General features: G+C 37.1%; 1 protein-coding gene across 2 annotated transcripts; it reads left to right on the top strand.

The window, feature by feature from the left end:
• The first annotated feature begins 1,374 nt into the window (after positions 1-1,374).
• On the top strand, positions 1,375-20,572 carry LOC120331837 (sodium- and chloride-dependent GABA transporter 2-like). Of its 2 annotated transcripts, XM_078113931.1 has the most exons (15): positions 1,375-1,549; positions 3,122-3,228; positions 4,210-4,340; positions 6,530-6,656; positions 8,011-8,194; positions 8,960-9,095; positions 9,768-9,902; positions 9,996-10,099; positions 11,105-11,229; positions 11,898-12,010; positions 12,382-12,519; positions 14,721-14,924; positions 15,964-16,131; positions 17,981-18,094; positions 18,222-20,572. In XM_078113931.1, the coding sequence occupies exons 1-14, from the start codon at positions 1,425-1,427 to the stop codon at positions 18,074-18,076; spliced, it is 1,893 nt and encodes a 630-aa protein (XP_077970057.1). In that variant the 5' UTR covers positions 1,375-1,424; the 3' UTR covers positions 18,077-18,094; positions 18,222-20,572. The 2 variants fall into 2 exon arrangements, with proteins under 2 accessions (XP_077970057.1, XP_039254935.2); XM_039399001.2 differs by having other exon boundaries at positions 17,981-20,572.
• Positions 20,573-22,700: the final 2,128 nt, after the last annotated feature.

Below are 22,700 nucleotides of genomic sequence, written 5' to 3'. Positions count from 1 at the left end.
TAAACATAAGATTGAGTTTCACTCTGCGGAATGCCTACAAGTGTCGCTTGAAAGCTTACGGGATCAAAGTACAGCTCGCTTGCTATGATGTGACAGTTAGGAAGAGAAACTTTATCATTAAATGAAGTTGAGAAATCCCGAGCGAACACAGTTCAATTAGTGACGGTATTTTCTTTGTGGAGTTCATTTACTTGATAGGAGGACCCTGTTATTACTCGTAGTTTCTAGCGAGACAACACGTTATATACCTTCACTGATTTTTAACAATGATAGATTAAAAAGTAAAATGCGAATGCAATCCATTGCCCAAGGTAAAAAAAACTGTTCAAATTGATAGAATGGAAAATACTCTCTCATTACCTAATAAACTGATCTATTTTTCCTTGGTTGGGTTTAAATTCCGATAAACAAGAATGGAATGGTATAAATACCAGCATAGACTCTTGTACATTCGTGCGTTAATTTTCCAATTAGTCACGCATCAATGGTTTGTACAGAGTTCGAAATGCCGGATTAAACTAGCACGTTTCGACATGCTTTGCGATTTTGTGTCACTTATGATTTTCCAATTTATCCCAGGGGAGAAGGAAAGCGATAAGACGGCTCAATATAATGGCGTGGGTGCGGTTACCATGTCGGATATGGGATTAGTTAAATATTTATTTGTGATTAGTTAGATATTTATTTGTTTCACGAGTAGATTTGTCGAAGGGAGCCGTAATGTGTCACCGAGTGAACCGCCCCACGGCATTCCATAAATCCTCACCCTTGTAAATAGCCCTGCAATATCTCAGGGTGTTGAGAGTTGCGATGTCAATAGTTACATTAGTATTGCTAACGCTTAGCACTTCTATCTAGATTAGGGTTGCCAAACGTCAGGTTTTTCCCAGACATGTCCGGGATTTTACTCGTCAAATTTGCGTCAGGGAGAAATGTTAAAACATGCTCAAATGTCAGGGATTACAGTGGATACATGCTGCAAATCCTCGAGTTTTCAGATATTGCGCACGAAATCGATTTTTTCAGATTATGTCACCTGAACGCTTTGTTGTGCAATACGGATTGCGTCGCATTCAGATAATTGTGATGTCATCACGTATGATCTGAATTGTCAGCATTTGGTAATCGATATTTTGGTTGCACTACCGGCATTTAATTTGTGAAATGCAACAATTTTGCTCCTGTTGTTTTGTTCTGTATTTATTCTATTCTCACGAGAAAGCGACGGCAGCTTGCGCTTTTGGATACATCGCGAATTTATACCATAATCTTAGTGTTTTGTTTGCAAAATTGGTCAACGTGGCTCATTGAAATATTGTCAGGGATTTTGTCTTTTCAGATACGGTAACCCATTCTTGCATATTTCACAGACTTGTTTTATTTTAATATTCTTTGGTATTAGGCAGTTAATTTAGTTTGCAGTCATGACTGTCGACATAGAAATGGACAATGTCTCTCCGGAATCTTCGTTTTTATCGGAGAAAAAAATAAATCTGGACACTTCAAATAATAAATCTTGCACAAATGCAACGATGAGTGTGCAAACCAGGTATGGTATTCAGTATTCATTCCCTTTTATGTTTATGGTGCCAGTCTTCCCCGAAAATAAGACCTACCCTGAAAATAAAGCATAGATAATAGCCGAATTTTTTATTTGGACCTAGTCGATAGAGGGAATCTCTCTTACACGTGTTGTATGATTAATCTGAAACGTGTGAGAGAGGAAAACGTGGTATTTATGAGTAAATGGATATCGGTTTTCATATTTTGTATATTTGAAAATCTCGTCATTGTCTACTTTGTAATTTTGTTTTTGGTAAATGAAAACAAAAGACATCCCAAAAATGAGGAGACCCAGTTTAATTTTCGGGGAAACAGGTAGGTGAGGATTAGCGTTTTTGTCTGGTGTTTGATTGCTAAAGAATATTCGAAGAAGTGCAATTTTGGACACAATACAAATCGTAAACATTCACGTTGGAGGTACGGACTTGCGTAGTTATTAGTATATCTCCGTAGTATCTCTCCGTAACGTAAACATGCGTCTCTTATTTTAATCTCTTCCATCCAGATGCTTTCCTCAAAATTGTTCTAGACCTGCTGACGGTCGCAGGGCTAACTATTTGTGTCAGAGTTTAAATTTCGATTACAGAGGTCTATCGTCGGAAACTAACTTTTGAACTGGAGCAGAAAATGGTTTACTTGTTATTGTGGCTCAATGTTTATCACCCCGGCTTCGCGAGTCAAATTTTCTGTCAGACAGATTTTTCGTTGGGTGCGAACTATTCGATCTCGATAGTTAGTTTGCAATCAAAACATGGTCCGATCGCCATTTTCTGCTACAGAAAATTGCAGCTGTTTGCGCTGTTTTCCGCTAGATAACCCTGCCTATTGCTCTGACACATTTCGGAGGATTGATATATCAAATCCACCAGAATTTATGCGTTTTCAATTATTGCTTTAAATATTCTTCTCATTCCTGAAATATCCTCTTTATAGTTTTTCGCTTCGCAATTCAAAATTTTTGTCAGACAAATTTTTTCGGGTTATCAGAATTGTGTCTCAATCGATCTTAATTAATAGTCAGTTTGCAATCCATCCACGACCGATCGACATTCTCTACTTCATAAAATTGCGCCTTTTTGTGTGTCTGTTGAACATTTGCACTCCATATTCAAACAATCAATCAACTTTTTTTATTACAACATGACTCCAATAAAGTATTATCCCGCTACTGAATCCTTCAAATCAAACGAACGCCACATACGTCGATGCTACGGTTACAAATTAGAGATGTATCGGCAATATCGGTCATTTTTTCGGTATCGGTATCGGCTAAATGTATACCGATATTTCCGGTATATTTAGCTTTTTAATCTGTCGTCCCTTTATTAGTATCGGTAGCGGTGGCGACAAAAGTGGTATCGGTACATCTCTATTACAAATACGAAAAGTAGTTGGATACTGAATCTATTACCTGCCACGTAAATAGGCTTCGCTGGCCGTACATTAGCCCGCGGGACGCATGTTGCACCGCTTTTAAGTTATCAGTTGTTGCTTAAAGAATTTTTTCCTTCGGCCTTCTGCAATTTATAATTTGTCGTTTTTTGTTTGTTTGTTATAGAGAAACCTGGAGTAACAAAGCTCAGTCTTTTTGTACGGTACTCGGTGCAATAATTGGAATGGGAAATTTATGGAGGTTCCCTTATATTTGCTACAAGTATGGCGGTGGTAAGTTCGCTTACAATGGATGCTTCTTCGACTATCTATTTCATCGTTACATATCATGAGATTAGTTATTTAGAAATAACTTAACGTTGACCAAAAAAAGCTAGAATTTTAGCGGCCCTAGAATTTTTTTTAATCGCACAGATTTCCAAGAATAGAAGTTGTTACAGCTATTCGTGAGTTATCAATCACGTTTCTATTGGCGTAAATCGGGGGTGTGCAACCTTTAATACAGGAGTGCCAGATACAAAGACCTGGGCGAAACCGCGAGTCGCACCTTTATTTAACATAGGCTTCCTAGTGGTTTCAGGCACAAAATATTTGGATATTAATTGTATGACATGCGCTGTTCGCTTCTCACAAGCTAGCACAGATAATATAAATTGGACTCTGGTATAAGCCTTGCATGGTAGAGGGATTAGAGTTACTCGCATCTACCAGATTAAACTAAATTAAAAACTTGTTTCACGGGCTCGTTTCGCGCCATTTAAAATTGAAAATTCTCCGCGGCGGCACAATTCTTTATAGCGGGCCGCAGGTTGCACACCCCTGGTGCAAATTGAAACCTGGTGCAGGCATTTAAAATCTGATTGGTTATAGTTTAAAAAAAAACGGTCTGGTAAGAGCTGGAACATACTGAGTTGAAATTAGCTGTCGGTACTTTTTATTTGCAAATAGTTTCGTTTTTAAAATGAAAAAAAACAACACGTAAACCAGTTTGAAAGCGCCAACTCGCGAAAAAACTCAAAAATGATCATAGCTTATTTCGTAAAGGTAAAGTACATGAAGGATTTTCCTGTAGTGAAAGGTTGCGTTCCAACGACCGTGAAACGTATAGCCAATAATAGAACTAACATTAGGCGAGATTTGAACTTAAGATATTCTAAGAAGTGCGCTTGTTTAATTTAAATAATCAGAATTTGAGCTTTTTTTCTCCGCGACCTTCCCCTCGGTAGTAAATCAATTATTTTCGTTCTTTTCTAGGTGCCTTCCTACTTCCATACATATTCTGTGTCGCCTTCATTGGATTTCCATTATTTTTTCTCGAAACCGCCTTAGGACAATTTACTAAACAGGGAGCTATCGGAGCGTGGAACATTGCTCCACTTATGCGGGTGAGTTATGCAAGTTATCTGACCTTTTTGCTATATGTGTAAACTGTAAATTTGACTTGCAGTATTTTTTTCATTTTTTCAACGTAACTCGTAGTTGCGTCAAAATAAATTCTTACTCTAAATTAACACGACAATCTTCGGACATAATATTGCGTGGATTATATTATGTTTACAGTAGTTCTGATTCTCCGTTAAGTAAATTTCAAATGTCCCTGAGAGCAATTTAACAGCAATCTCCGGACATGTTAATGCGTGGATTATATTAACTTGGTTTTGATACGTATTTTTGCGATCTTGCGAGTTCAAGGAAATCTTGAAAAACTGACTTTGACACGATATTATTTGTAAGATCTCGCCGTTACAGGAATTCCAAAATAACCCCAAAAATTACGATTTATTCCAGTATAATAAAAAATTGATCGAACATACTATACATTGATTAGCTTTTGTGACATCATAATCCGGCCCAACGGTATTTTAAGAAGCTGCATCGGGCGCACGGCTTCATTGACTTTTGCGTAATTCACAAGGGCGTGTATGACTGCGGCATACGAAATTTTGGCGATTCAGTGTCTTAAATATCTTTAGTGTTTCGTCGTTAATGATCGCATATTAAAGATTCCTTTTCATTTAGTCACACATTTTTGCGCATATAAACTAATTGTCTATATGTGGACATTGTGAAAATATAGTTTACCGATATAAAACGGATGTTATTGACAGCGCAAATAACCAGGTCACGCTGCAAAAAACAGTCGACGAATTTAATAAAATCGGCTTGTGAAAAACGCATGCGCTATTGAGTTGTTCGGGTTTCCGAAGATTTTAGAAGTGGAGGAGTATGATAATCAACATTGGATATTATTTGTTTCATTCGGAAGATTTTGGCCGCAAAATTTGATGAAATCGAAAAGTTATTTTTAAAAAGCATGTCGTATCCTACAGTTAATGTGTTATCACATAAATTGAATTAGGGTAGTACTGCGGCTATTCGAAACATTTTTCCCTCTTGTGCAAATTTGATTAAACAATTAGTTTTTTTTTATATAGCCAGTCGAATTATAAATTCGATGGTAGAACTGTGGATGATTGCTAGCCTAATACTTCATCTCCATAATATCAGTAATAATTTCATATACAAATAAGAATCACGTATCTTATATTTATTTATTATATATGACGTCTTATTTGTTGCCATTTCTTTGAACTCAAAACACCGCATTAAATAAATAATCGGTAGATTATGTATTCTCTCATTTTGGACCATATTAAATATGAAACATTTGTAAAATCAAGACTGAAATATTGGAACCGCCCCCCCCCCTTTTAAATAAAATACGCCATGTCATCCGCGATGTCTATTTCTTGCTGTGGTATCATATTTCCGGCGATTTTAATCAAATGTATTTGTTTTCAGCCTCCTTTTATCATGTTGGTCATCCCTCGGTCAGATTAATGTTTTTGAGTTCATGTCGAAAATTTAAACTCTTAATATTATCACGTAAAGTCTGAAATTCCGAGTCCCGACAACAGAGAATAAAAAATTGCGTCTCGAAAAAATTGCGTCTCACGAATTCCAAGACTGCAAATATACGTTTACGACTACAGTGAAAACGCGCCGAAACTTGCCTGCCCTAGTCTCGTATATTAGTTGTTCCTGTCGGAAAGCAACTACTCCTGGACATTGGTTTGCTAGACTAGGATTATTGAGGTTATACTGCGTCGATGGAATATATCGTATATCTGTCCCGAACCGTTGCTCCTATATTAATTTAAATCTCGATTTATTTTACGTTTTTATTTTCGAGCAGTGGTCCTCAAATGGTGCACCCCACAAGGGGGACTTAGACAATTTTTTGAGGAGGATTGAAGCTAATTAAAAATAAAAATGTTAGATTTGATCCTGCCCGCCCTATTTCAGATATTTACATTTCTTGTTTAGAGGTGCCGATTCCACCCACGTATTTTCAACGTGTTTTTTGAATAAAACAAATTTTTGCCTTACTATCTGTTATTTGTAGCTTTTTGTTACCATAGCTAGCTATTTTTAAGGTGGGCGCGAGACTTGTCGAGTTTTGAAGAAGGGGCGCGGCTTAAAAAGTTTGAGGACCACTGTTTAAAGTGAGAGCTTGTGACCGTGCTCTGTGCAAATTCTCGGCAAAAATAATTCCATTGAATTTGTTTTTCAGGGTGTAGGCATCGGTAGTGCCGTGTTGGTGACATATTCCTGCATCTATTTCATTATTATCATTGCGTGGGGATTCTTTTATTTGTTTCATTCGTTCACGATTGGAGATCTTCCTTTTACGACTTGCGGTGAGTAGAGTATTAATTACAAATTTGCAATCAGGAATCAGGGTTGCACGATGGTCTGGCCTAGCCCCGCGTTTCGCAAACTTTTTGTTTCTTCCGACTGTAAATTTATCAGGGAAAAACCTCACAGCGCTCTAACTCTAAAAAAATACTGCCTGCAAATAAAACTCATTTTTGTAATCGTTAATGAGTACTTTTTGCTTTTTAAAGTTCGTAAACATGTAGTCCTAAAGAGTGAAGGCAATGTGAACTCTTCTTCTTCATTTCTGCTTGATTTTTCTTTGAGGCAGACACTACGTAGCAGAAAGTAAACGACATAGAAAAGGGAAAGGAATTTATTGATTTATATACACAGCATTTAAAATAATAAACAATAAAACATTTATAATAAATACAATATGTAAGATATTCAATCATATATTAGTCATGTTTATATTTTGGGGTGCATTCAGAAAATCTAGCAATAGTGTGTCGATGCGCCTAGCCTAGCCCCCATGGCCTAGCGTTTAAACCGGCTTAACTTGGCTGATACTGTAGAATGTAGCGGTTAAAACTGCTTAACTGTTCAATTATTGCAGATCATCTCTGGGTCAAATCGCATTTCCCCCACCTCACTCAGGCTGTAATAAATTGTGAAGGCAATTCGGAACCGGAAACCAATCCTTCCAAATATTAGTATTATAGTTAGATATCAGAAGCGCTGCTATTACGAGCGAAAGACGCGATTGAACAAAGATTACTAGCGTTTTGAAGGTAAAAGCTTTGCCATTAAAAGTTATATGTGCGATATGGAGGAGTTAAAATTATATTTCCGAGCATTTTGTGACTTTGTCATTTATTTTAAAACCTCAACTACCGTTTCTATTCGAATTTTTTCATACCTGTAGTCGGCGTCAAAATTTTATTTTAATCCGGAGTTAGGATTCCGGGTACTCCCGTAGTCGGGTTAGTTCTATTACGAGTTCGGGGACATAACACGGCAATATTCGGCCATAATAATGCGTGGAATATATTATGTTTACGTAGTTTTGAATCTCCGTTATGTAAATTTTAAAATACCCCTAAGAGCAATTAAAATGACTGGCCATATTAATTTGTTTTCAACGTAACTCGCAGTTGCGCTTACCTGCGTCAAAATAAAATATTTCTACTAAAATACCACGGCAATTTCCGGACATAATAATGCGTGAATTATATTATATTTACCATAGTTTTAGGTTTGATTCGTATTTTTGCGATCTTTCGAATTGGTCAAAATTCAAGATGATCTTTCAACAAAGTCCCTATAATCCCTATAATCCACGCACGAGTCGTTTTTTATCGTTCCATGTTTAAGAGTTTTTCTTTTTGATTTCAGATAATTGGTGGAATACAGATAAATGCAGGCCATATTCCTTCAAATTTGATACAAACAATACAGACTATGCAATTATTTCTAATCGTACGTTTACAAGCGACACATCCTTGAATAACACAGATTTTGGTTATTATGAAGCAGTGTCGGAAGAAAACAGGACCTTACCTATTTCGGAGTTCTGGGAGTAAGTTGTAGCTTTTCTATGATGGAATTGCGCATTATACAGGGTAGTCGCTAAAAAAGCAGTAAATTTGTCAGATGAGATCACGAATAAAATACGTACGAAAATACGAACCATATCCCACAAGTTAACCTTCAAAACGCTACACGAACTTGGACTCCTAGGTTAAGACACTGCTCTGAAGTGCACGGAAGACATTTTAAGCATATATCAGTCTTATATAACATATGCCTTTGAAGAAACTTCGTAAAATTATTCTTTGTAAAAATATATAGCTGTTCGACAAATTTCCTGTTTTTCTAGCAACCCTGTATTCCTAGTATTATTACCCAATATTAGTGGTAATTGTACAGAGCCGTGTTCGAGGCGAAAGTCGAGACAAAGCCTGTTATAAAAATAGTAAAATAACCGAAATATTCTATGGAATTACGTCTGTCCAATTGTGGCGGTAGTATTCGGGTTAACTACTTTACCGCATTTTTAATTAGGTTAATCTTTTTTCAATTTTCTTAACTTTCTCTCTGAATGAAACTCCCGACCATTGGTCTAATCTCAAAACGAGTAGTATTCGGGTTTAACGACTTTTACATTTCATTTTTAGTATCAGTTTCAATTTTGTATTTTTTGCGTTATTTCTTGAGGGTAACTCCCGACCAATAATTTAACCTCAAAATGAGATTTTTTTTTATTCGCAGCTAAGAGTTCAATCAGACACAAATGCAGCATTCGAACGGCCTCAACTAATTGATTATTTCTCTCAATTTTCAGTCGTTATGTTCTTCGTAAGTCAGACTCGCTAGAAGACTACGGTACCCTCGACAACTGGATGATGGTTATCTGCCTGGCTGTAGCCTGGATTACGTGTTATTTGTGCATTATAAAGGGAATCAAATCGGCAGGAAGAGTGAGTGTTTTTTCATGATAATTTTGTATTTGTGTATTTGTCAGAGTCTTGGCAATAGATTAAAAAATTAAGTTTGAGGTTAGAATGGATCACAATATCACATATTTCAAATACATTATATCTAGGCACTGGACATGCAGTAACCGATATGTATTAAAAACTATGTTTTTCGAATGGCCCTTGCCTCCAGAAAAAATCTTTTTTGTGAGTTGGGGTGTGGGATACTCCTTCGCGTATTTCTCTCCGAAAAAGGACCGATACTAGCAGCCACTAATATCTGATTTGTACCAAGAGCCTACTATTTACTTCGAATCTTTCCACATTTTAAATTCCAAGACAATTCATCCTTATTACTTATCGATTTTAATCGGTAAGTATGTTGATAGGTATTTGTCTGTCTGTCTGTCTGTATGACTGTCTGTTAGATACACGCGATATCTCACGAAAGCGAAATCGAATCTGCTCCAGATTTTGTATGTGCATTCATCATATGTCGGACCAGAAGCCTATTTTTCGGGGCGAATTATGTCGTATAATTAGCGAGGTAATAATTAATTAGGGATGGGACACAGGGTGTCCTTATGGAGTAAGAGCGCTGTTCTGGGGGATCCCCTAACTTTCGATCGATAAGTCTTCGGTCTCTCACCGATATTCTCGTATTTTTTATGTCAGGTTGCGATGTTTACGGCTACGTTTCCGTACGTTCTTCTGCTCGTTATCATGATACGAGGTTGCACTTTACCTGGAGCTATCGACGGGATTTATTATTATTTGAAGCCGAATATGACGAAGCTTGCAGAACCACTGGTAGGTTACTACTTACCATACGGTGATTTGGAGCGTTATATTTTTATAAATACCGAGTAATATTTGATATTTTATTTTCCCTTCATTCTACAGGTCTGGGTCCAAGCTGGAAGTCAGGTCTGTTATTCTTATGCAATTGGGTTTGCTGCTCTTATTACGATGGGAAGTTTCAATGAATTCCACAAGGACTGCTACAGGTTAAAAAAAGATTTTCCGTTTTAAGTTTTTTTTATAAAGAGACCACACCGTGGAATATTTTTCATCAAAGTGTAAAGTCCTGGCGTACACTGGGTGACCGTACATTTGAACCCACGTACATTTGAACCCATGTGTATATCCACGGGTTCAATCTATATGCGGGTGCTAAAACCCATGGGTTAGGGTTAGTATGGGTATGGGTTAACTATCCGTGAAACAAAAAAAATTCCATAGGTGCAATAGTATGCAGGTGCAATTGTCATGGGTTCCAATGTACGTGGGTTCAAATGTAATGGAACCCGTGCACTGTTCTCGTTGTTACCCTACATACATTTATATAACGTTATATACACAGGGTATTCAAAAAAATCCGTCGGATTTAATAGTAATAATATTTGTAGGTTTAAATGAATTTTATTGTATGATAAATGAATACTACAAGCACAATAAGAATTGATGAACAGAGGAAATTTTTTTTAAGTGGTATTACTATAAAATCTAGTAAAATTTTTGGGACAACCTGTATATTATATATCGAATGCGACTGTTTGTCGTCTTTGATAATTTCAATTTGAGATCATCACAATCTATCATACTCGCATCTTTTAGTAAGTACTACGTATATACAAGTATAATTTATTGAGATCTTTTTCACAAGTTTACTTATTTTACTTCTAACAATGCTCACCAAACTGCGGCCCGCGTAACGATTCAATATGGCCCGCCAAACTTAAAGGAAATAGTTTTTACACTCCATGGTTTTATCTTTTTGTGTTCTAGATACCGCCAATTGTTACGTCATTATCGCATTTTTATCGTGTGTATATTCGTAACGATTTAAATATATCGGTATTTTCCCCCCCTGTTAACCCCCTCTGTCCTCCCGCTTCTTATTTTGATCCCGGTCAAGCAACTTTGGAAACCACAAACTTAAAACAAGACGTTGTACAAAGCTAAAGTGGTCTGTTTTTGGATTCAGAAATAACTTTTTCTATTTCATTCAGGCATTGTATATTACTTGTTGGAAGTTGTGCTGGAACGTCGTTTATTACAGGATTCGCCGTCTTCAGTATTTTGGGGAATCTTGCTTTTGTTACCAATAAAAACGTTTCCGACGTCGTCGAATCGGGTTGGTAGTATTCACACTTAGATGTTAGAGTTTTTATTTAAATAAATCAGCTTTTGATGCCTGCCTGCGGCTCAATAAAAACCAATGGCTTATGATAAGCCTGTTATGGCAACTATGATTAATTGGTGTTTCTAAAATGTCTTTTTGACATCGGTAATTCATAATATAACATTAATTGATGTTTCTGAAATTAGCATTAATATGCACCGTATGACTCACGCAGCAAGGATGCGTAATCTGATAATGAGAGATAAAACAAGGTTATGAAGCAAATTTTTAAGATAATATCGACGACATACTTCTTTCTCTATAACAATACCACAAATTTTTATGTAACATTATGTTTCTCCATCAAAAATATTGCACATAATATGACAACCGCGGCCACAATTTTTGTAGTATGCAAAAAAAAAGTTGCCCTGTTCTTCTTTCGAAAAAAATTGATTATTATTTAGCAGTTACTGAAACTTCAATAGAAAAATCTCAATAATTGCTTAGAATGACTTGAAAAAAAACTTTTGTAGTATCAAAATTATAATTCAAATAACGTAATACTCACTGTTATTATTACCGCACATTTATCGGCTTTTATGCAGTTATTGACGAAATAGAGAATTATCTTTGTGGTTACTTTATTAATCTTTCATTGTTTCATAATATTTTTTTAGGTCCGGGACTTGTTTTTCAAACATTTCCTACCGCGTTATCTTTGCTGCCTCTACCTCACTTATGGAATGCTTTGTTTTTCTTTATGTTGATCATTATAGGACTCGACTCGCAGGTAAATGTCATTTATTCTGGTCTTGAATCGCCAAAAGTGTTGGAAATTGAAAAGAAAATTGGATCTATAGAAAAATTATTGGACTTCTAAATCTGTGTTTTGCATTTGACCTATTCATCTTATCTGCACAGCTATAAATGCTACTTTCTGGATATTTAAATATAAGTTATATACAGGGAGTCCATAAAGTCCCTTTACAATTTCAATTTTGTTATGAAGTCAGTTCTCAATATATCTTAACCAGGTTTGTTGTTTTTAATCAGTAATTGTTCAAGTACTTGATTCCAAATTTTCGCCTGAATCGATTCGAATAATTTACTATTCGATTCGAAATGCCCACTGTTGATATATTTTTTGCTTTTGTTTTACAGTTCGCCTGTGTTGAATGCATCATTGTCCTTATCACCGATCATTGGCCTGCTTTTTTCACTCGTAAAAATGCGAAAGAATTATTGCGAACTTTTATTTGTGGAACTATGATGATTATTGGTCTTATCTTTTTACCAGCGGTGAGTGTGGAAGGCATTGTTACTTGAATTAGTTATGTTTATACCACGATTGGAAAGGATTTTCGTATTTATCAAGTTGAAAAGGGCGCATGTTCACTAAACGCTGCTGCCGTTGGCGTGGCACAAACATTTTGCATATGTTATTCCTAACCCCCGCCTGATCGCGTCATCTAAAAATTAATCACAATCACATCATAGAGCTTGCCAAAGAAAATCGGGATCGTTACGAGGAGAAAACGAGAGAAATAACTTGCCTGTATTTCGGGTGATCGTCAGCACGTTTTGGACGACAGTCCATATACATTGACGGGCCTTATTTTGCCACTGTGACGTTCTAGTGACGTAATTTTTGGATGACGTAGTCACTTGGGGGTTAGTAATGACATATGAGAAAATGGTCATGCCACGCCAACTAGAAGTATCTGACGGCGTTTAGTGAACTAGCCCGGTGGAAAGAAAAGCCGACGATGCGGTAATCATATAGATAAGGGGTGTGCAAGGTTTTTGGGCCTCCAGCTGAAATTTTGCTTATCTTAACTGGCGGGCCTTGTAAGTGTGACGTAAAAATTACTTTATAAACAATATTTACAGTTCTATCTGAAAAAAGAGTCCAGCTGCGCACCAACACAAATGTATTTCTGAAAATTTTCGTCCGACCAAAGCCAGGTTTCCTCAGACACGCAGTTTACAACAATATTTACGAAAGCAAAAGAGAAAATATTAAACCTCGTGCCAAAACAAAATATTAACGCATATTTTCCAAGTCTCGTGTCCACCTCTGAATCGCTTTGAGATAAACTTATCACGTCAGTCGTTTCTTGGATCGCTTTTACGGTCGCTATAAGTGTTTTTATACGATTTTAGTTTGAGCGTTGTAACCTTGCCTTGAAAAAAACTTCAGGTATTTGTTCTCTTAGTATGTAGCATATAATCTTTTCGCTTACTCTGAATCAGAAATATAAAATCGTGAAGCATATAAAAAATAATCGTTCACATAATTTGCCCGTTTGTTGGTCTCATTAATTATGCATGTTTGCATAATGGACACTAGACCAGTGCTCTTCAACCGGGTATACGGCATACCCAAGTGTATAGCGAACCGTAAGTTGGGTATACAACTGATAAAGGGTATACAAAGGGTGTACAGCCTAAGTCAGGAATTCTAAACTCTAATATAATAAATTATAAAACATTCAAGCGAGGACAACAATGCAAACGCGGCGCACATGAAATATAACATGTCAGTTACGCAAAGAACCGACGTGAGCACATTGTTACATCACAAATTATATAGATAATGCGGTCACGTGTCTGGGTTGGTGATTTCGGCTGCCATTCATTTCGTCTAATTTACGTTGAACATTATTCCCGTTGACGCTGTCGCTAAGGCCGTCAGTCAAATTTATAACTTGCGGACACTATAGCCTACTAGATTGCATGATGATATTGCAGTTCAATATGTGCTTAAAATGTAATGTTTATTTAAGCCTTAAATAAACATTGGTATTCGTAAGGTATAAAGTTCTTGAAAAATTGTAAAAGGTATACCACGATAAAAAAAAGGTTGAAAAACACTGCGCTAGGCATTAGGCAATTTACAACACCTGTACTATCGATGCTTTCATACAAATTTAATTTGAGGATTCCTAACCTTGCTTCGAAAAGTTCATTTTTTTGGGGCTCCCGAAGTATGCGAACCAAGATGGCGGACATCCGAATGTAATATGTGTACTAGGTTAGGGTTAGGCCATAGTTTTAGGTATAAATACTACGGGAGGCTCTTGGCTAGTCTTCGAACTGATAATAGGACTAAAATAAGGAAAATTGGAAAAAAATTATCGCCTAACCCTAACCTGTTACCTATGTTACGTTCCGATGTCCGCCATCTTGGTTCGCATACTTCGGGAGCACCATTTTTTTTTTATAATAATAATATAACAGTTCATCATCTCTTCTTCGATTTAGAGCAAGCTATGTACAATCATGATCCAAATGTCGAAAACATTATTATTGGCCTTTCATTGTTCCCATGGGTGTAGTTTGCCCATGTCAACTGTAATGTCTAATCTAAACACCAGGCCATCGAAGCAAGTGTTTCATGCAGTAAAAAAATGGTGTTTTTTTTCTTTAATGGAAGTAAACGCTTTTCATTGTGCATTCGATGAATACATTATTATTAAATCATTCTTATTTTTACCTAGGGTGGTATCTACGTCTTTGAATTATTTAACAACTATGCAGTAAGCGGAATCGCAGTATTATGGATAGCAATGATGGAATCCATTGCAATTGCTTATTTCTATGGAATTGATAATTTTTATAAAAACATCGAGCAGATGATCGGCTTCAAACCATCTCCTTTTATCAAGATATGCTGGATGGTCATCACTCCGCTTCTTACAGGGGTAGGTACAATATTCGAATCCGGGCAGGGGAACCCTGTAGGCCAGGGGTGTGCGGCCCGCAAGGAAAAATTGTGCGGCCCGCGGGAGAGTGTTAATTTTGAATGGTGGGCCAGCGGAAAGAGTTTTTAGTTTAATTCAGTTAATCTGGTACGTCCAAGCTATTCCAATTTCTCTGCGTCGCAAAGCTTATACAAGAGTGCCACTGTCATATTAGCAAAACTAGCTACCAAAATTCTGTTGCAAAACGCATGATGCTTTAAAAACGTATTTCGAACTGAATTTGTTTGAAGTCGGAGTGACTATAAATTTTTATATCAGTTTTCTTATCCACGAATTTACGCGTTTAAATCAACATTTATGCAAAGGAGAACAATTTTTGTGCCTGCAACTACTAGAAATGTGCGGCCCGCGGCTTCACGTAGCTACTTGTATCTTGCCCTCTTGTGTAATGAAGATTGCCCACCTCTGCTGTTGGCTTTTCCAACCCAAAACATAGCATGGATCCCACTTTCATACGTTTACTCATAAATTTTGGAACGTCTGCTTTAGTCCCAACTTATCCCAGAAATCTGTCCCCTTTCCTCTTCCCCCAGGGGTAGGTACAAGGCAGAGGGGACCTATAAGTGGGCCACAGAGGCAGTTTGCCCGGTCAGCACGTTGTATCGGGCTGCAGACCAAAGTGTCGCGTTTTTCTTTTCATGTGGTTGGTTGCTTAGCTGGCACTGAGTTGACCTTCAATTTTTTTTATTCTCATTTATAGCAACATATATAATTTGTTTGTCCCCCAAATTATTTTTAAAGTTTTAGAGTATATGGGTCATTATTATCAGAATATCATAATAGCAGAAAAGTTTGGCACAATTCCGTTATAAGAGTTACTATACGTGTGGGACGAAATTTATTCATTCCATTCATATTTAATTACTCAAAATTTGAAATCGGCGAAATTATTTGCAACGACAATCCTAACAAAGATTTATTAAAATGGCGCTTCGTGCTCAATAAATTAAAAAGACTTTACACCTATTTTTATATTCAGGGCATCATGGTATTCTACATTTTCCAATATGAACCTCTAACAATAAAAGGTTACAAATATCCTCCTTGGGCTGATGCAATAGGATGGATCATGTGCATGTCATCGTTCCTATGCGTCCCAGCAGTATTCATATACACACTTTGCCAAAAGAAAGGATCTCTGAAAGAGGTGGTTCCACTTTCTTAGCATATTTGGTAGATCGAAACTCCAATGATACATTCCATTTAGAGCTAAGATCTGGAGCCCGACTCGACCTGAAATTCGAGCCGGGTCAGGCCTGAAATGTCAATCATAACGTTCGGGTCGGGTCGGGCTTCTAATTTCTCATTTTGGACCTCCAGAAGTATGCGCACCAAAAAGGCGCACAACCTGAACATAGTATGTGTGTACCGGTTAGGATTCAGGTTGTGCGACATCTTGGTTTTTAATTAGGCGTTTTGGCCACGAGAGACCGTGGTCTGCAAAAAAAAAAAGTTGTCTCATCAACACGACACATACTGTACTAAACTCTTGCAATGACAATTCAATGAACTCCTAAAAAAAAAAAAATGAAATTTCGGATTTGCTTCGGACTCGGGCCTGCAAATCCAGTTAATTAGTCAGGCTCGGCTCGGGTTTTATACCCACGGGCCTGGGTCGGGCCGGACTAAAATTTTTGGGACCGATCTTACCACTGATTTCAGACTCTCGACAAACCTTATATTCCTCCTGAATCGTTGCCATAAATATATATAAAAACAACTCGATACTGACTGGAAAAATAAAATGATATTTGAGGTCTAACAAATTTATAATAATGACGAACCTAATCGAGGTGGTCCAAACCAAGGCCCGCGGGCCACATGTGGCCCGACGCTTCATTATCTGTGGCCCGCGTCACATTCGGAGAGTAATCAAAAAATCGCCTTTCGTGTTGTTTCGTAATAAAATTAATCAGAAAAATCTTTTAACATATTGTTACATCATTAATGTCACTGAATTGATTAGTGTTATGGCTAGTTGAGGCAACTAGCGAAGTTGGCTTTCTACCTTTTTGGTCCAGAATATATGCTAACAATAGAAAACTGAAAATCTAATGCGGATTCTATTAGCCTTGGATGGCTATGTCTGATAACTATGTGTTTGCACACTAAACGTGTTTGTTTTGAATTGCACTGTTTACCTATTCTTGGCACTATTGTGGCCCGCGAGCAATGCAAAAATAATTTTGTGGCCCGCGGAGCTGACAACCTTGGACCACCCTGTGATAGGTATTTGATTATATTTAATCAATATAATTTAATTATATAGATCAAGGTGATCCAAACCCAGGCCCGCGGGCCATATGTGGCCCGCCGCTTCATTATCTGTGACCCGCGTCACATTCGGAGAGTAATCAAAAACTCGCATTCCGTGTTGTTTCGTCATGAAATTAATCAGAAAAATCTTTTGACATATTGTCATCACTAATGTCACTGAATTAAATAATGGTCATCTGGGGAAACTAGCGAAGTTGAATGATATGCTTGGCAGTCTAAATTGTTATCTGGCTTTCCAACTTTTTGCTCGGGAATATATGCTAACAATATGGGCATCATAGAAAACTAAAAATCGAATGCGGATTCTATTGGCCTGGAATGGCTATGCCTGATAACTATGTGTTTGCACAATAAAGGTGTTTGTTTTGTATTGCACTGTTTACCTATTCTTGGCACTATTGTGGCCCGCAAACAATGCAAAAATAATTTTGAGGCCCGCGGAGCCGACAACCTTTGGACCAAGATAATATAGGCCAGTGGTTTCCAACCGTTTTGGTGTAGCGGAACCCAGTGGTTTTATTGTCATTTAATTACTAAAATGAAATTAAAATACCCAAACTTAATGCTAAAATGCCAAATGATCTTTAAAGTGTAGCAAGTTTAATAATAGATCCTTGGATTCGTAGGTAAAACTTTCGGACTGTGCTGTACTGTACCCTTAGGTGCTGGCAGAACCCTAGGATTTATTCGTAATACATTTTATGTATTTTGTTTTTCAGCGCTGGGTTGAAGCAAGCCAACCTCGCTTAGGGAGCCATATAGACGTTGAGAAGAAAATGGATAATGATTCCGAGGAAGGATTGATGTATTCATGAGCGACACAGATACACAAACGAAGAAATTTTGGCGCTTGAGTAGTATGTTCACCAAGATGGCGCACAACCTGATAACCCTAACCTGGTACACATACTATGTTCAGGTTGTGCGCCATCTTGGTGCACATACTACTCAAGCGCCAAAATTTTATTGCAGACGGTGGTAATTGCAAAGAGTCAAAAAATTTCTGAATCGCGTGCGGATAGAGTATGGAGAACGCATTCTCATTTTTCAATACACAATTGAGCACTCAGTAACTAGGGCTGGGCATTTCGAATCGAACAGTGAATTATTCGAATCGGTTCACAGAAAAATTTAAAATTGTTTCGTCCGCCAAAGGACGAGATTAATCCCGCATTTTTTTCATTGGAGCCATATTTTTAAAATTCATTTCTGACGCATACGGCCCTTACCTTCCTAAAATGTGTTTATTATTGTATGTGACAACTAAGAGAACTGACTGAGTGATGGATTCTATGTTTTCGGTAATTTATGTGGTTGGGAGACCCATAACAATAAAAAATCATATACAATTACAAACCTTCGAAGTATTGGAGATACGATTCGAAAAACAACAACATTCGAGTCGATTCTGGAATCGTCAACTATTCGAAAATGCCCAGTCCAATCAGTAACTCGTAATTTCACCAAATATAATTGATTATGTATAAGAAAATATTTGCAGGTAAATTGAATTTAACTTTAGTGTTCCACACACGTCATTGCATCATATGACGAGTCTTCTTCCCTTTCATATCTTATTCGTGGTCGCTACTCTTTCTTTTGATATCTACACAGAGAAATTTCCAGTACCTAATTTTTTTACATAATAGTAATATACTTTCTTTATAATTATGAAATTGAGAAATTTAAAAAATGACGATATGGGCCAGTGCTCAGCGAGACCAGTTCTTCAGCCAATTTTATATGTTCAGCTTTTCTTCTATTCGTCTTTTGAAAGAAGTTTTCTCTTATTTTTCGCTCGGTTAATGAACTGCATATATTTTGGGTGCGATCGCCCAGAGATGAAAGCGCTGTATTTGGACATCCCATGTTTCACACCTATGGATAAAATCCCTCGAGACAAGACGCGCTGCGGAGTCTGAATATGGCATAGTTTCAAACTTTGTCTTTGCCTCCATATTCAGGATTTTTTTCTCTGGTGATGATCGAAGTCCAAACTTCAGGCTTGTCCATGGGAATGGGATGGGACAGCACACATTTGTATTTTCCATGGGACATGTGGGACACAAAAACCGTTTAATTCCCGGGGAAATGATGGTAAAACATTTCGTTATGGATTTCGTGATTCTCGAATATATTTCATATTGGACCATGAGTCGAAAGATACCATAATGTTACATGAAAATATAACGCATCTATAGGTCTCTAAGCACTTGTATCAAACACTGTCGAATTGTGCCATGTAGGGCATGTCCCACTGAACCCCGTCCATTGTTCCCCATAATCAACAAATATCTTCAGATCATCTCACGGCGAAATTCGGAAGACACATCCACTCGCCAACGTTATAAATATTTCACAGTGGACTATAGCTGAAAGATATCAGACGGTGGTTTGTCACGTTGAAAAGGCTAAGTTAGAAAAAAGAAAAAACTGGAACGGTGAAATTTCATTTTCAACCCCCCAAAACCAATTTCACCTCATAGATTGCGTCGCTTACCCGTCCGATGTCCGTTTGCGGGGACGTTGTAACTCACCGAAGGGCGGATTGAAACATCAAACCGCGAACCGGATTCCGAATATAGTATTAGTGTGAGAGCTGATTTTCCACTGTGCCCCGTGCCCCACCTTCCCCTGAAGTTAACAAAGTCCGTAAATTTTTTTGTTTTGCATGTCTCTTCGTACATGTAGTCCTATTTAGTAGACGCTGAACCTAAATTTAACAATTTTTATTGAATTTTATTCCATTGGGAATCCGATGGGATGGGGTGGGACAGGCATAACTGCTATGGGGCAGAAAAATATGTCTCATGGACAAGCCTGCCAAACTTTCTACATGAACTCGAAGAAAGAAATTCAGTTGGCCGAGTGACTTTCAAAGTATATAGGAAAGCTCACATACGCCAAGCTTCTTTTGTTTTTATGAATTTGATTTTATCGGGGTTCGATGTTGGAGCAGCAGTAGAAATTAGAATTGAGAACCGAAGACAAAAATGTCTCACCGGGAAAGCTGGGTCGAATTTTTTCGATTTTGAAGTAAAATGTGAATTCCCGGAGTCCTGCTCGTAATAAAAACGCCTATTAGAAGCCATAACTACTGCACCAAGCGATGGATGAGATGGTGTTCAGTGATTTGTAACTTATCAAAGATTAATATATCCGGAAACTTTTTAATAAATATTTCTATCTCGATCGGCACAAAAAAATCCCGATTCTTGAAATATAGTGGCCGATTGTACAAAGCCTTGTTTGGCCATATAGCGTGGAAATAATCTCGTTAACAGAAATTGCTAAACGACGAACAAAAAACATGAGCACAGAATGACATTGCAATTTACAAAGGGGTGTGCTGGGGGAAGGCAAGCCTGTAAAACTATTTCATGATACAAATTTGAATGATCAAAAATTGCGAGAAGTGTAAGGGGGTGGTATATTGAAAATGTATTAGATAAAGCGCTCAGCTTCCGTAATATATTATTACTCGTTGATGACTGTTTTGAATATTAGTATATATTTATTATTATAAAACTATTTTTATCCATATTCCGAATTATTATAATCCATACACGTAATGAAAATTATCCAACACGGAAATCGAACCATCTATATAGGGGGTGTGATGGGGGACGGACGAAAACTTTTTAAACGATTTCACGTTTTAATGGAATTTCCCACAATAGTTGACGTTAAAAGTTTTTTCATCAAATAATTAAAAGGTGCAAAGCTAGCTGAATTCTTTTAGGAGGTGTGTGGGGGGAGCGGTGTATTGCAAATGTAATTAATGAGGGCGAGTCTGTAAATTGCATTCACAATTGTTGTAATTCTCTGCAATAATTGCATTGCAACGTTTTCGTCCAATCGTTAATAGTTGCAAAGCTGATGGAAAGTGATATATTATTACTCATTGACTACTGTTTCAAATATTAGCATATGATTATTAATTATAAAAACTATTTTTATCCTTATTCCTAATCATTATAATCCATAGATACACGTAATGAACATTATCAAACATGGAAATCGGGCCATGTTTATAGGGGGTGTGCTGGGGGCGGACGCAAACTTGTTGAGCGATTTCACCTTTAATGAAATTTTACGTAATATGTGACGTTACAACTTCTTTCATCAAATCATTAAAAATTGCGAAGCTAAATAGAAAAGTTTTCAGAGGTGCGTAGGGGGTGCGGTTTATTGCGAATGTTATTACTGAAACGCTCAGCTCCCGTGAATATTTTAATACTCATTAACGCCTCTTTTACATAAAGTATATATACAATAATTATTAAGCCTATTATATTCATATTCCTAACTATGTTCCCATATTATCCGAGCACATAATAAGCATTTGCAAACAAGTAAGTCTCGCCGCCAGTAAAACTGTTCAAACCTTATTTTTTTCAAAAATCTAATAAGTCAGATGAGTTCATAACAAAATTTTCTGCACACTTGAACCAATTCAACTTCGCCATCGTTGCGATTTGAGGCAATTTGCACAACAGAACAATTATTATATGAAAAATGTCTGCATACAAATCTTTCATCTGATTTTTACTTACATTCCCCATCTATCCCTGACCGGATAAAACAACCATTAGCCTGACAAGCAATTCCAGAAAAACAAAACAAACTGAAAAATCAGTGCTACATACTATAAATATCATATGGGAAATATGTGGTCCGCCATTTTTGACACTACCATATTTGTTGAAATTTGCCAAAAAAATGGGTTATATCTTCCGATATAGACCTGAGGCACTATTTGGCACATTGAGCCAGATACTCAGATTTTTTAGGCCTTAGTAAGGTGCTCTATATACGAGTTATTGCGAAGGTTTCAATTAGGTATATGCCCTGTAGAACCTCGGATATCTTCCACGCCAATATTTTGACTTCAAGTCAAGTAAGCTTATAGGTCACAGCATTTTTACGTGCAACAGAAGTGGGCAACGAAAAAAAAAGGTTGAGCGCCCTGCAATAAAAGAATAAGAACATTTGGACTATTCAAATGCTGATATCTCTATAAAAACAGTACAGTGTGTTAACAAATTGATTATTATGATTTTATTAAAACGCTATTTTCCGTTCACCAATGGTTTTATACTTTATACATTGCTACTGATAAAAAGCTTACATGTGGAAAAGGCAATTGATGTGAGTTTAGTCAGAACACGGGAAGTTTAATAGTTCACAGTGCTGTCGCTGTCGTTATTATAATATACAGGGTGTCCATAAAGCAGTGGTTCTTAAAGTATGGGTCGCGACCCAAACATGGGTCGCGGAAGGTTTAAAAATGGGTCGCGACAAGGTCGTCAATGCAAGGGCAATCTAGAGGAGAAGGACGAATTTTCAGCTTTCCCAATGTTTCAATTTAGCTTCTAAACTCTGGTATTTAAAAATAATGAAATATAAAATTTCATTTACGGAAAGAACTGTCTTGAG

Source organism: Styela clava, chromosome 6 (genome assembly GCF_964204865.1).
Source record: "Styela clava chromosome 6, kaStyClav1.hap1.2, whole genome shotgun sequence".
Lineage (NCBI taxonomy): Eukaryota > Metazoa > Chordata > Ascidiacea > Stolidobranchia > Styelidae > Styela > Styela clava.
The sequence above is the reverse complement of the archived record's forward strand: the minus strand, read 5'-3'. Positions and strand labels throughout refer to the sequence as shown.